Here is a 14,270-nt window from a genome sequence, read left to right on the forward strand (position 1 = left end):
TATTGTGAGTGTGTGACAGTGCAGTTTTAACACACATTTCTGTAGTGTTTATTAGAGCTGCCCTTGTAATTGTATTAAATAGTTTGCTCATTCTGAGAATCAATCACAACAGGTTATCTCTGTGAATTAGTTTGTCAGCAGCTGAACCAATGGGTCCAATTTGCCACACAGCCATTTTTAAATTGTTTATATCAGTCATTTACGCTGTTATTGCTTGAATACAAGCAGATGCACGGTCCTAAGATAATTCATTTCAAAGTGTCCTTTAGTCTCTGACGTGCATTTGTATGCCAGCGTATATATTTCTGCTGTGGCTGAGATGTGCTTTCTGACCCTCACAAGCCTGATCTGCACCATTAATGGACTTTTTGTAGAAGTTAATTAACCATTTTCAGCGATAGCAGCTCAGCAATCCCAGCAGAGAGCCATATAAGGAGGGAGAGAGACGGAGACGATTTACTGTTGCCTAGCAACACATGTACAAAATTTGAAGCGATTTAGTGCCCCCATACTGGTTATCATGGAGGTCATATGTTTACTAAATCCACACCGTGTGCTGGCTGTCTCACGGGGGCTGTCAACAGATCAGCACGGGTACCTGTCCCCTGTCCTGCTCATGTGCACGTCGACATGTTGATGCCAAACACGTTAAATCTGCAACTCGGCTGAATGTCTCCTAAATCACGGCCGTCTAATTCCACGGAATTGTGGAAACGGCATTTCTTTACAATTGGTTGCAGACGCTGCATCGGAAACCCAACGGGGGGAAAAGCAAGTCTGTTGCAGATGTGGGATTTAACTTCTTTGCACAGTTGATCTCCTTCAGGAGGGTAAAAACCAGAGGAAAAAAAAAATATGGAGGAGAGACACAGAGCATGCTCCAGAAATTTGGTTGATGATTCACTCGGTAGTCCTGAAACATCATTGGCCAGCCCGCCTCACTGATTCCTACAGCCCACAATACTTCACTACGCATGTAAATAAAAATCTGGCAAAGGATGTTGTTGTTTTATTTTAAGAACTGTCCCCTCAGCTTGTTTGTAAATTGTATGTGTGCATGTGTGTGGGAGAGAGAGAGAGAGCATGAAAGAAAAAGAGGCATACAAAGAGACAGAGAGCAGAGAGAGAGAGAGAGAGAGAGAGAGAGAGAGAGAGAGAGAGAGAGATGTATGGAGGGAGAAAAAGAGAGAGGCGAGACAGAGCTGCTGAGGCACTCACTTCACAGCAATTTAGGTCATGCTAAACAAACGCTATACTAAAGAAGCACAGACAAATAAGGGCATCCAGCCTTTTAAGAGATGGTGTCAGTGTCTTCAGGAGCTGCACACAGTGGAGACCCCAGTGTGGACAATAACAAGTGGCTGAGGGGAAATGCATGCAGCGGATGTCTCAGGTGTCCTTGCAGCATGTCCAGGTGTGAGCTTAATATCATCAATCATCCCCGGGACGGCAAAACCAAACCATATAAATGTCTCGTATAGAAATATTGAGTGAGAGATTATTAGGTTATGTATTACTTCCACCGGTGAAATCCAAGTATTTCATTGCCTCTGTCTCCGAGACATGGCGGCGTTATTGTGCTCTCTGCACGCTCTCTGTGCTTCAGGAGAAATGTACAGCAGCAATCACGGTTCGAGGCTGACGAGCACAAAGAGCAGACGGCTGCAGAGCAGAGGCTGCACGTCGAGGCTCCTGACAGAACCACTCTCACTGAGATCACCCGATGTTTCCAACACCCTGCCGCAGACAGACTCGCTGTCAAAACAAGGGCTCTGCAAATATTTAGTCATGCTTGTATTTGAATTGTAGCTTTTTGATGTTGCAATACCCACAATTTCCTCAAAAAAGAGGATTGACGCAATATTTTCCTTCTTATTAAATTATGTTCATCTTATGCATACCTGTTAGTTATTGTATGTAAACGTGCTGACATCGTGTTAAGATGCACTATCGGTCAAAACGCCATCCTCAGCTGTCAGCAGTCACCAGGCTGACTTGCATGTTTACAATGAAAATAAAAACGGGATGTGTGCACAACTCCAGCACGCAGGAGAAAAACAAGTCTGCGACAATATGAATAAAATATGTGAATTGCTTATGATTAGCATACTAATGACTAATCATCATGCTAATCAGTTCATTTCGTGTGTGTCCTCAAATCGCAGACTGCCGTTGAGAAATGTGAGTGCGTGGAAATGCACGTGGAAGCTGAGAGAGTTGCACAGAGATTAGCGAGCGGTTAAAGAACAATGATTTCAAGGTGCAGGTGGTTAAAGAGGGAGGGAGAAAATGGAGGTCAGGTTCAGGCTGCGGCCTTTCAACAGCCTCAGGAGGATATTTCAACTGTGCTCGAGTCCCACAGAGACCAGAGGTGCTTTATTTTTAAATGTATGTGAAATCTTTGTTATATTCTCAAATACTTTTTTGAATTGGGGTTTTAAGGATAAAAGTATTGCAAATAATATAAGTGCTGAATAAAAAACACATATTTATGGCTTTGATTAAATGTTTAAGTTTTTTCCATTGTGAGAATGTTTGTTTTTATCAATAGAAACAAGAGATGAGGTCAGCAACTCCACCTTTTGGTCACTGCTATTTCTAAATTCAATTCCTCAACATTTTTTTGACATGAAACTATATTTAAAGAAATACTTGCTTTTAATGGCCATGGAGTCACATCTTTGAATCCAATAACCACAAATTTGTCCATATTAGCTTGAAAAAGTGATGGCGACCCAACAGTGAACCTGTCAGGGTCAAGTGAGCTGCATCCTTCTGCAAAAAACCTCCCCAGTATTGAGATGATTGTGAAGCTAATGGGCCGGTAAAGAGGGGCGACCCGAGCCTCCATCATATACTCACACGCACTCCAAAAGACAAGTGTTCCCAGCCTAATGGAGCACGTGCAGCACTCACAAGAAGCCAAGCACAAGCCTGCCACTGAAATTAAGCGAGCGAGGGCTGCTGGCGAGAAGAAGGGGGCAGTGAGCTGACTCAAAAGCAAAGCTGCGGGGGTTCAGGGGTCAGCTGGCTGAGCGCACATGTCACCAGCCTATTGGACATGCCTGTGTGCTCCATCAGCAGGTGTGTAAATATGTGTCGCGTTTCACACGCCGTGTCCGCAGGGACGGCGGCCCAGATGGGATTTTAAATGCTGCGTTTCATGTGGTATCATTTAGTAGGTTAGTTCACCCCTCATTGGTTCGCCATCTGGTGCCCTCTCAGCCTGTGATGGGAACATTCACACTGAATGCTGCTGATCTCCCTGCCAGAGCGTCTTTATTTCCAGCAGTTCACACCAAAGTCAGTGCAGGCAAACCCCCCCCCCCTTCCCCATGCACCTCCACTCAGTGACATTACAGAAACAGTGTCCTGCACATGTTGTGATTCCGAGCAGGATGACAGCAGCACACGTGGAGTTTGAACTACAAGCATGGAGAGGAACTACAAAGCCTCCAGTGAAGTTGGTGAGAGGAGCTGAGACATCACAGGGAAAAACAGCTGAGCCGAGGAAAAACTTGGTCTAAATATTGAAGTGTGAATCAAACAAGTGGGCCTATTTATAGCTGCTGGGAATCACTTACCGTGCCAACTTGGAAAATAGACGAACTGCTCCTTAAGGAAGTGATTTCTTCTCGTCTGTCACTTTCCATACGGCTTCTTTAGAATAAAAAAAAAATGAAAGAAGGGAATAAAAATCCACGTCTTCCTCAGTCCCTTTCTCTCTCTCCTTCTCTCTCTCTCTCTCTCTTAAACGTTTTTCCTCCTCTTTCTTAATTTTCTGTGAACAAGGTTTTCCAGTCCACGAGTTTATATTCTCCCTGGATCATCCCCTCATTTGAGGAGGAGGCTTTGGACGGTTCCAGGCAGCAGAGTAAGACAACCAGCCCCAGTGCTCCCTCCCTTTATTGATGGGCTCCCTTTATCACAATTTGCCAGATTTGCAGACAGCCGCTGACTGCGTGCGCGATGGCCTCGTGCGCCTTCCATATAACGTGCGTTTGGGTGCGATAATGCTGCCTTATATTTCCCCTCCATATGTTTTTTTTTCATTTTGTACCTCGACAATACATGTTTATAAGTGGTGGCAGGGGGAGGGAGGGGTTGTTCTTTATTTTTAGGGGTGGGGGTGGTGATGGGTGGATGGAAGGGCAGCAGGAGCAGCAGGAGAAGAAGAGGAAGAAGAGGAAGAGGAAGAAAGAGACATCACAATTCCAAGCAGTTCCACTCTGAAAGTGATTGAACACAACATGAAAAGAGTTATTTTAAAATAAACAACTATCCACTACTTTTATTTCCAGTCAGTTTATCTACAGAACTTGTGGGGGGGGGGGATCATAGAGCAATACAAAAAATATACATATGTGTCTCTGATTATTTGCTTTTTTATTAGAAAAGTGCTAAAACAATTTGAAATGTTAAAAAACAAACAAGTGCGCGTTGAGTGCAGCCTATGGAGGAGCGGGAGGAAGAGGATGAGGAGGAGGAGGGGGACGACTTTCAGATGACATTGAGGCTGTGTAGATGGGAGTTGAGGCTCTGGTTGTTGATGTTAGACAGTCGCACAAGGCGAAGCGGCTGCTGCCCGTGTTGATTCAGCCTCCTCCTCCTCCTCCTCCACCTCCTCCTCTTCCTCCTCCTCCTGGTCTTCAGCACTGCTCCCCGCTGGACAGCTCCCGCTTGGACACCTCTAACGCTGCATGGTCCCTTTAAGTCTTTTAATGGAAGTAAAATCTTTTTATGTTGCAAGACATATTGGGAGTTTACAACTTCGTCCACGGGAGGAATCTGCGGATACCTCGTTTCGAGATTTGTGGCAGGCAGCGCATCCTCGGCGGAGCGGATCCCAGATTCAGTGTGAGTAAACTGGCTGCTGAAATCTTTTTCGTCTGTCTGTGCTTGTGCGTGTGTGTGTGTCTGTGTGCGCGCCCGCGTTTGAACCTTCATACAAATGAGTCTGGTAAATGCACGATTCTTTTTTCCTATTTGTTTAATTTTCTCTTTGCAGCGACAGTGTGTGTGTGCGTGTGTTTGTGTGTGTGTGTGATTAAATTGTGAATGAGACTGTCAATATGTTGCTGGGGGTCTGCGTGATGAGCTCTGCACCGACACGCTACAGCCAATTAAACGCGGGATTGATTACCGTTCGCTGGTCTATTGGACGCTGCAAATGTGGACAGTCATTCCCGTGCGTTTGATAACGCGTTTGCCTTCTCAGTTAATCGAACAAGAATTGCGTGGCTACTTGTGCAGCCCGATGCGTAAAGCCTTTACGCATTGGACATCCCTTTGTCTCCACTGTGCGTTTTTTCTGTTCCAGTTTGTTTGAGACCAGTCTGTGTTTCCTTTCTGAATGTGGATGAACTGAGAATCTGCAGGTGGTAACTGCTGGACTCCGTGAGGCTGACATCTCACAGGCGATTTGCTGTCGCCGCGGTGCGTCTCGCGCTTCAAGTGCACGTTCTGGATCTTGCGATTTGTCTTAAAGTTTTTTCCTGTTTTTCGATGATGTCAGTGATGGTAATTTTCTCATTTTATGCATTTATCTGTTTTGGTGTATTTAACTGCAGACTTTGATTGGGATGATCATGTGCGCGCGGATCCGGTTTAATTTACGCGTAATCTGTCTCAGGTATTGGGAGCAAGTCCAGCAGGACTTTGCCATCGATGGTTTTTGGTCTGATGTGAATGAAAAAAAAATTGTCAGGCAGCCAAATGTTCATGAGACGTGTAAAAAAAAAAAAAACGTCTATAAAATGCATATTTCAAAGTAAATTGAATAATAATTATATATTTTAACTGAATCAATATTGTTTTTATTGCACCTGCACCTGAATGTGGAGCAAAGAATGTGACCACATTTTGCAGCGTCTCCTGAGAAAAAACGACCAATTGCTCTATTCACGATCTCCAGGTTAACGGCGACTGACGAGCCGTGCGCGCACAGGCTTCATCCGCAGACATTTGGTCCAGAGGTTAGGTCTGAAAACCGCGAAGCTGCTGTCTGCGTGGACTGGTGCCGAAGCCCCCCGTCCGACTGCCAGGACCTTTGCCAAACCCAGAGACATGGCGACGAACGGCACCAAGGCGGACGCACAAGTCACGGAACTGAACGAGGTGGCCACTATCAATGACAAGCCCAAGACCCTGGACGTGAAACCCGAAAAGCAGATAAAGGAGTTGCCAGATAGAGAGACATGGGGGGGGAGATTCGATTTCCTCATGTCGTGTGTGGGTTATGCAATTGGACTGGGCAACGTGTGGAGATTTCCCTATCTGTGTGGAAAAAACGGTGGAGGTAAACAATATTTGTTCACAGCTAATTCCCAAAACAAAAAAATTCAGCTCCCCAATGCACGTAGAGACTGAGTGGATGCTCCTTCTGCAGCAGTTGTTTACTCATGTTGTGCTGTTGGTGAATGCATCAGTGTAGATTCATCCATGTTTGTTTTCAAAGCATAACTTGATGTACTTTTCTCCACCCAGGAGCCTTCTTGATTCCTTATTTTTTGACCCTCATATTTGCTGGGGTCCCCTTGTTTCTACTGGAATGCTCCCTTGGCCAGTACACCTCAATTGGAGGCCTTGGTGTGTGGAAGCTGGCTCCTATGTTTAAAGGTATATAAATGTTTATTCATCCCAGGCATATATATTTCCATACTGAAAATTTGATGGACTCATGAAGGCCACGTTTACACACACTCCCAATGCTAGTTCTACTACACTGCCTAATTCATTTCTGTATGATAGGTGTGGGCCTTGCAGCAGCTGTCCTGTCCTTCTGGCTTAACATTTACTACATTGTAATCATTTCTTGGGCCATTTACTACCTGTACAACTCCTTCACCTTCGTAAGTATCACGCAGGGTACTCAAGAGATTCATAAAAAGAAACCAGCATATATAGGGTCAAGGCTGTTTTGTGATTAGGAGCTGCAGCCAGTTAAGACATTTAAAAACCCTAAATGTGTCGTGGTAAATAGAAGAAAATGTAATTTTGTTTTTCAGGACCTTCCATGGAGCTCATGTAACAATACATGGAACACAGAGAAATGTTACACAAACCACTCCATTGTAGACACCACCAATCTCACCAGTGCAGTGGTGGAGTTTTGGGAGTAAGATATTGACTGTTTTTCTCCTGCTTTCTCCTGCATGCGTCCCCGAGATACATAAAAGAAGTCCTCCCCTGCTGCATGCTTATTCCTCCCTGGTGTGTATAAAAGACTTATTGTTGCTCGCTCTGACTTGTAGGCGCAACGTTCATCAAATGACAGAGGGCTTGGAAAAACCAGGCCAGATCCGAGCGCCACTGGCAATAACTCTGGCCATCGCCTGGGTCCTTGTGTACTTCTGTATCTGGAAAGGGGTTGGCTGGACAGGGAAGGTAAGAGGCCTGCGTTGGAGGTTCAAGCCCTCACAGATTCCCTACGGTGGCCCTGAGAGCTCAACGCACTGCGACTTAAGAAAACACATGCGAGTAGACAAAACACAAGCAAAGTGAGAAAACATCTTCGTCAATTTGACAACACAACACATTACGCACAACACAACACATTACAGAAACGCGCTGCAATTACAGAAAACGACAACGGAAGTGTTTCCAGGGGACACCTAAAAGTGATGGACACGTCCGATTGTTTAATTGTGTGTATTTCGTTGTATTTCGTATTTTTGAATTGGCAGGCTAATGGTAAGCAAAACGTCAACGCTCGGTTAACATTAGACATCTGCAGTAATATCTGAATCATGCGATCACAATGTTAAAATAAACCATTTAACAACTCAAAACTGCGGCAGCAACAACAACTGGACGCGTCCATCACTTGTAGGTGTCCCCTGGAAACACTTCCTTTGTCGTTTTCTGTAATTGCAGCGCGTTTCTGTAAAGTGTTGTGTTGTGTTGTCAAATTGATGAAGATGTTTTTCTTACTTTGCTCGTTTACTTGCCTGTGTTCTCTTAAATTGCAGTGCGTTGAGCTCTCAGGGCCACCGTAGATTCCCAATGAGGATCACTCATGTGACAGCTATGCAATATTAATCAGTCTAATATCGCCCCATCAATCATTCAGATTGCAGTCAACATTGTCCAGATTGATTTTTGAAATAAGAGAAGAGACATCAAACGCCCGCGCGTCACTAATCCCGCTCTGCCTCACGGTGGCTCCACTAATTCCAATCCTCCTGACACGGTGTCTGTACCGAGTGTGGATCCACGATAGGAGGAGCAACAAACCACCATTGGCTACAATCTGGTTTTGTCCTCTCCCTCCGCTTGGAGCGGTTTCCCTCCCTCGCGGTGCCACATTTTCGAAAGTCTATCGCATCACGTGACCATGGCGAATAAAATTTGTCTTGGTCACAAACCCCCCCCCTGCACATTTGGCTCACAAATTGCATGCACAATGCCATAAATGCACAGAGACAGAGGGGGCTGTAGGGATTTCTTTGGCTAAATATTTGGTCTCTTTATCTGTTCTATTTACTTATTCTGTCTGGAAGAGATAATCTTGTGAAAATAACGTGTGTGTGTGTGTGTGTGTGTGCATCACATTTATCCTTAAGATGCTATGGTGCTACCCTGCTGATAACCGTCTCCCATTTTATAGGTGGTTTACTTCTCCTCCACGTATCCCTACTTCATGCTGTTCATTCTCTTCATCCGTGGCGTGACTCTACCTGGAGCTCGAGAGGGGATTCTGTTCTACATCACCCCTAACTTTGAAAAACTCAAAGAGTCTGGGGTAATGACATGTTATTATATGAATCATACCTACATGCTGCATGCCTGCGAGCGCAGCGCGGCCTCACGCTGCTAAATGCTTGTTGTCTTTCGTCAGGTATGGCTAGATGCGGCTACCCAGATCTTTTTCTCCTATGGATTGGGATTGGGGTCCCTTATAGCTCTGGGCAGTTATAACCCTTTCAATAATAATGTTTACAGGTAAGACTGGTGATTATTAATCCACAGCAGATAACCAGAGACAGAGAACGCTGTTCAATGTAATGTATGAGTGTAAATCGTATTATCTAGAGAGGATTTTTACAATATTGTATAAAGACATTATTCAAGAGGAGTTTTTTAAGAGCCCTTAAAGGTATCTTATGAATGTGAGGCATGAATGTAATAACAATATCAGGAGAAGGCTGTTTCTCTAGTGTGCACCCTAGGGAGAGAAAAGCGACTAAGATTGCAAAGCCTGAGCATTTTCTCCGGTAGCCCCGTGGTTCTAGGTCACATAAACAATCAGTTACGTAAAATAACATTCATTTTCTGCGCCTGTATCCAATGGATCTATAGGCATTAAAGATATATGAGATTTGTATTATTTGATATGAGCTCCTAAATGAAACCAGTTTATGTCGGTCATAAACAATAAAAATTGCTTTTCGCCGAACATACGTGTGATCAGAAGGGATAAATTGCACATCTGACAGCTTCTGCTTCAGATCTCGGTGTCTCCTGTGTGGCCCGTTCTCAGGGAGAAGTCAACACAGAAACAAAAATACGAGTCAACTTAAATCTTTGACGACAGGCCTATTTTATATTTCCTCTCCCCAGAGACTCGATCATTGTGTGCTGCATCAACTCGTGCACCAGCATGTTTGCTGGCTTTGTCATCTTCTCCATCGTGGGCTTCATGTCCCACGTGACAAAGAGAGACATCGCCGACGTAGCAGCTTCAGGTAACCACAGATCGTGTTTATGCCTCCTTCTGTAATTCTGCACAGAAATAAAGGTGCACTGTCATTAGGTCCTCAACGTGAGAAGCAGATCGCTAAGAGAATAAACATGATTCATTTCTTTTTACTATCCAGGCCCTGGTTTAGCTTTCCTGGCCTACCCGGAGGCTGTAACCCAGTTGCCTGTGTCTCCTCTCTGGGCCATTCTGTTCTTCTCCATGCTGCTCATGCTGGGGATAGACAGCCAGGTAAGGGGCTTGGAGATGATCTGCTCATGGGCTGACCTAAATATTTAAAATGCAGGTACATATCATGCACCTCCCCCCTGCTCCCTGCATGATAAGCATGCAATTTGCTCCTTGTGGACAGATATAGCTGAGCTTTGACATCAGCTGTCAGGTCTTTTTAATGCAACTTTATCACCTCGGTGTGCCCCGCAGGTCTCACTGCCTGTGTCTCTTTATGTGGGTTCGAATGAGGCCACAGAGGAAAAAATATATATATTCATGTCCCTGGCTATGACCAGCTGCACTTCAAAATAAAAAACAGTAATTATGATGCTATTTAGAGGTTTATAATTAATACCCTGTGTCATAGCAGGGTGGCTGTTTGGTCAACACACTGCAATTCAGTAATTTCTTATTAAAATCACTTAAATAAAGCTCCTCTGGTAAAGACTGCATTCAGCAAGATATTCACACACCTCAACCTGCTAATAATTAAATATGCTGTACACACTTAAAACATGTTTTTGTTGAAAGGTGAAAATAGCGCACGTGTCCACAGTTATGCCCTAATGCTTTCTCTGGGATTCTGCCCTTCAGTTCTGCACTGTCGAAGGCTTCATCACCGCTCTGGTCGACGAGTTCCCCACAGTTCTGAGGGGTCGACGAGAGATCTTCATCGCAGTTGTCTGTCTGGTGTCGTATGTGATCGGACTTTCAAACATCACCCAGGTACAGCAGGGCAGCTCTCTGGCTGCACCACTGACTGTAGGCGGCAGAATTGAAAGATGTGTGATTATAAAATCCGTGCACGTGTAGATGCGGGCAAGAGCCAATTTAAATATTGACCTTTTTCAATTTACATTACTGGAGAATGTTATGTTATATGTTGTATCTGCATGTTCCTTATAACACTTGTTTATTTTTCTGTAACCAGGGAGGAATCTATGTGTTCAAACTGTTTGACTACTACTCTGCCAGTGGAATGTGTCTGCTGTTCTTGGTCTTCTTTGAATGCATCTCCATATCCTGGTTCTATGGTGTGTATCCGCAACAGAATTATTATTAGAAAAATACAAAAATTCTTCACTTATTGGTGAAATATCTAAATGTGAAAAGTGGGGGGTAAACAGGAGGGTTAGAAAGCGCCACACCTATCCAGACATATCTGTGAGGCTTCAGACGCCGTTCAGCCTCAAGGTCATGAGCACCCGTGTCCTCATCGCCATGCATGGCGGACCAGCAGCAAATTGAAATAAATTGGATATGAATATTTTGATTATGGATTCATTTGTCTCGCAGGTGTGGACAAGTTCTACGACAACATCCAGGAGATGATTGGCTACAGGCCGTGTATATGGTGGAAGATGTGCTGGGTCGTGTTCACCCCTCTCATTGTCGGCGTGAGTACTCTGAATTAATACAACAGTACATGTAAAGTCACGACATGTAAAATGAAACGATAAATAAAGTCAATATTAGCCGCCTGTAGCCATGTCAGGCTGAGACAGCGCTGCCTGTAGTCAGTGGTGTCACGATGCATAAAGCGTCTCATGTCTCCCACAGGGGGTGTTCTTGTTCAGTGCCATAGAAATGGTTCCTCTCACAATGGGAGCCTACGTGTTCCCGGGCTGGGGTCAGGGAGTGGGCTGGCTCATGGCGTTGTCCTCCATGATTCTCATACCAGGCTACATGGTCTATATGTTCCTCGGACTCAAGGGCACTTACAAAGAGGTAAGGGGTGAGCTGGGTGTGGGGTTGTTAAGTGAGCAGCACAGGTTCTGCTCACGTGTGTTGTCAGATTTCAAATCTCTTTTCTGGTGTAATTCACACGTGTTGTGCTTCTCCCCAAGCGACTTCGGATAATGCTTAGGCCTCCTGCAGTCGTCAGGCGACCTCTGGAGAATGGACCCGAGCAGCTGGTGGAAACCAACACCGCTAACCTATCCAGTCCCACCAATCCAGCCACACCGGACAGCCCTGCCAACCCGGCCCCTGCCAACCCGGCCCCCGCCAACGCCGCCAGCCCCACCAGTCCAGCTCCTGTCAGCACAACCAGTCCCGTGACCCCGGCTAACCCGGCTCCTCCGCCGGCTGTTCCAGCCGTCGCCACGAGCCCTGTGAACCCGGCAGCTAGTCCGACCACCACCATCACCACTACGGCCAGTCCGGTGAACCCCACCATTACCACCACCACCACCACCACAACTGTTAGTCCAACCATCCCACCACCCAACCCAGTCAGCCCAACGGAGCCCGTTAACCCCCCGAACCCAACGAGCCCGACCCCTAACCTGACCAATGCCGAGGCCAACGTGTAGACAACAAAGAAACCCTCATGGAGCATGTAGACAAAAGAGAACATTACAAAGGACTTCCAAGATTTTAATTGATTCATCTACCTCCAGGGGCAATATGTAATCAAAACAGATTTTCAAACCATGTTTAATTTTTCTGCATTTGTAAAGCCAAGCCAATTATGTCTTACTGTTGGTTTGCATTTCTGAAAAACAATATCAAAGACTGTTAGTCACAAACACAACCATAAATCGGAGTAAAAAAAAAAAAAGAATATTTAAAAATACTGTGTAATACTGTGAGAAAAGAAAAAAAAACAGAGATATAGATTAGAAATTTGTTGAATATCTTCATGAATCAAGTAAATACTGTGTGAATATAGTAGATGAAGTAGTGAACAAAATTGACATCATTGACGAATGCAAATGGGTGGCGTCAATTTTCTTGTGGATGTTTACTAGACCTCACACAGTTGTGTCTCTTTTCCCAACGTTGCACTCTGTGAGGTAAACTACAGGCCACGGGGCGAGCGGGGTGGGGGGGGCTCGGCGTAAGCACAATGCCGATAAGAAGTTCGTGATTAGGAGCCTCTGGAGAAAATCCAGTATTCGTCGAAAAAAGATTTTGTGCGTGAGAGAGACTGTTATTTTTTTCCTTCCTTTTTTTCAGTAAAAAAAAAAAAGAGAGAGAAAACTTTTATGTGATCAAAGCATTTTTAGAATTATTTTTAGGATGTTTTATACTATATGTGTTGTGATGGAGGACCAAAACCAATAGGCAGACAAAAGCAAAAACTATGCCGTTTAGTGTTCGGTTGGCAAAGCACAGGGTACAAAGAAGTACAAAAAAATATATATATACAGTATATAAAAGCACAGGGTTAGAGAAGTGATTTACAAACATCGACTATCCCTTAATGCTAACAGTCAATCCTGTTTACGTTCTGCATGCATTCCTCAGGAACATCAGTAAAAATCTGAAGTGTCTCCTGATAAACAAAAAAAAAGAAGAAGAAGAAGAAGAAGAAGAAGAAAGAAAGAACAGAGACGGCCTTAAGCCAATTCACCAATTTCAACCAAGCCACAGTCTGTTTACACGACTGGGCACGGCTACAAAATACCACTTTCTACGCGAGCACAACAACCTGGACCAACTCTGTGTCGAAGTACAGTCGTCATCTTTCTTTTTCTTTTATGTGTAATGATCAGTTAGAGTTTGATCAGTATGTATTCAGCAATACATATGTAGGTGTATAAGTGCAGGCCAGTAAGCAGGTGGTCTGTTCCTGTTTTCGGTTTATGTTGTCTTTGCTTTACTAGTGAAAAAGCACAAAGCTTTAAATTCCCCAGACGTTTTGCCATGGTGTGTTAGGACAATGTTAGTTTGCTTCTCTGGCAGCTACTGTGAAAGGCATCTGGTCGAGCAGAACACGTTTACTTTAGAAAAGCAAAACAACTGAGCGAAAAAAATGTGAAATGGCTACAGTTCATGTCCTGTGAATTTTGTATAAAGTTACTCTACCACAGTTTTCTCTGGAACTTTGTTGTAAAACTGTACTGTGTAAAACATGTAACTGTGAATGTCTGTAATACATTGGAAGTTATTGTCTAAATGTTGAAAAAATGGAGTTGCTGTTTTCTGCAATAATATTTTGATCACAGAAGCTAAAGCACATATCTTACAGAAATATACGAGATGATGATGACAATGAAGATATTGACGACTATATTAAAAATAGAAAACTATGTCTAGTAAAACAATATTGTTTTGTATATTTTTAACTGTCTCACTGCCTAATGTAAAACATATAAACATGATATGTATCTAAATGGTGTCACATGATAAAGCACGATTGTTATGTTATACAAACAGAAAAAGACTGAAAAAATAAAGAGTTATAGAAAATATAAATACAATACACGCCTGGCATATGTCCCTGATAGCATGTGTGTTTAAAGTAACAGCCCGATGTGCTTTTTCGACACGTAGAAATTAGGTCAACCCCAACGATCCTATCGCACGATGTATGCTGCTCTGGATCCCTCCGCAGTAATTGGCTATTATC

The 14,270-nt window shown here is 44.1% G+C and overlaps 1 protein-coding gene across 3 annotated transcripts; it reads left to right on the forward strand.

The window, feature by feature from the left end:
• Nucleotides 1-4,526: 4,526 nt before the first annotated feature.
• On the forward strand, nt 4,527-14,121 carry slc6a1a (solute carrier family 6 member 1a). 3 transcript variants are annotated; one of them, XM_035160383.2, is made up of 15 exons: nt 4,527-4,857; nt 5,915-6,298; nt 6,487-6,618; nt 6,751-6,851; nt 7,008-7,117; nt 7,254-7,386; nt 8,609-8,743; nt 8,840-8,943; nt 9,562-9,686; nt 9,819-9,931; nt 10,508-10,639; nt 10,845-10,947; nt 11,210-11,310; nt 11,474-11,641; nt 11,761-14,121. In XM_035160383.2, the coding sequence occupies exons 2-15, from the start codon at nt 6,067-6,069 to the stop codon at nt 12,226-12,228; spliced, it is 2,157 nt and encodes a 718-aa protein (XP_035016274.2). In that variant the 5' UTR covers nt 4,527-4,857; nt 5,915-6,066; the 3' UTR covers nt 12,229-14,121. The 3 variants fall into 3 exon arrangements, with proteins under 3 accessions (XP_035016274.2, XP_035016276.2, XP_035016275.2); XM_035160385.2 differs by lacking the exon at nt 4,527-4,857 and adding an exon at nt 4,939-4,960; XM_035160384.2 differs by lacking the exon at nt 4,527-4,857 and adding an exon at nt 5,369-5,520.
• Nucleotides 14,122-14,270: the final 149 nt, after the last annotated feature.

This window comes from Hippoglossus stenolepis, chromosome 6 (assembly GCF_022539355.2).
Source record: "Hippoglossus stenolepis isolate QCI-W04-F060 chromosome 6, HSTE1.2, whole genome shotgun sequence".
NCBI lineage: Eukaryota > Metazoa > Chordata > Actinopteri > Pleuronectiformes > Pleuronectidae > Hippoglossus > Hippoglossus stenolepis.

Coding starts and splice junctions, on each gene's coding strand:
- slc6a1a (XM_035160383.2), top strand. CDS start 6,067: ATGGCGACGAACGGCACCAAGGCGGACGCACAAGTCACGGAACTGAAC. Junction 8,944..9,561: donor TTCAATAATAATGTTTACAG/GTAAGACTGGTG, acceptor TCCTCTCCCCAG/AGACTCGATCATTGTGTGCT. Junction 11,642..11,760: donor TCAAGGGCACTTACAAAGAG/GTAAGGGGTGAG, acceptor CTTCTCCCCAAG/CGACTTCGGATAATGCTTAG.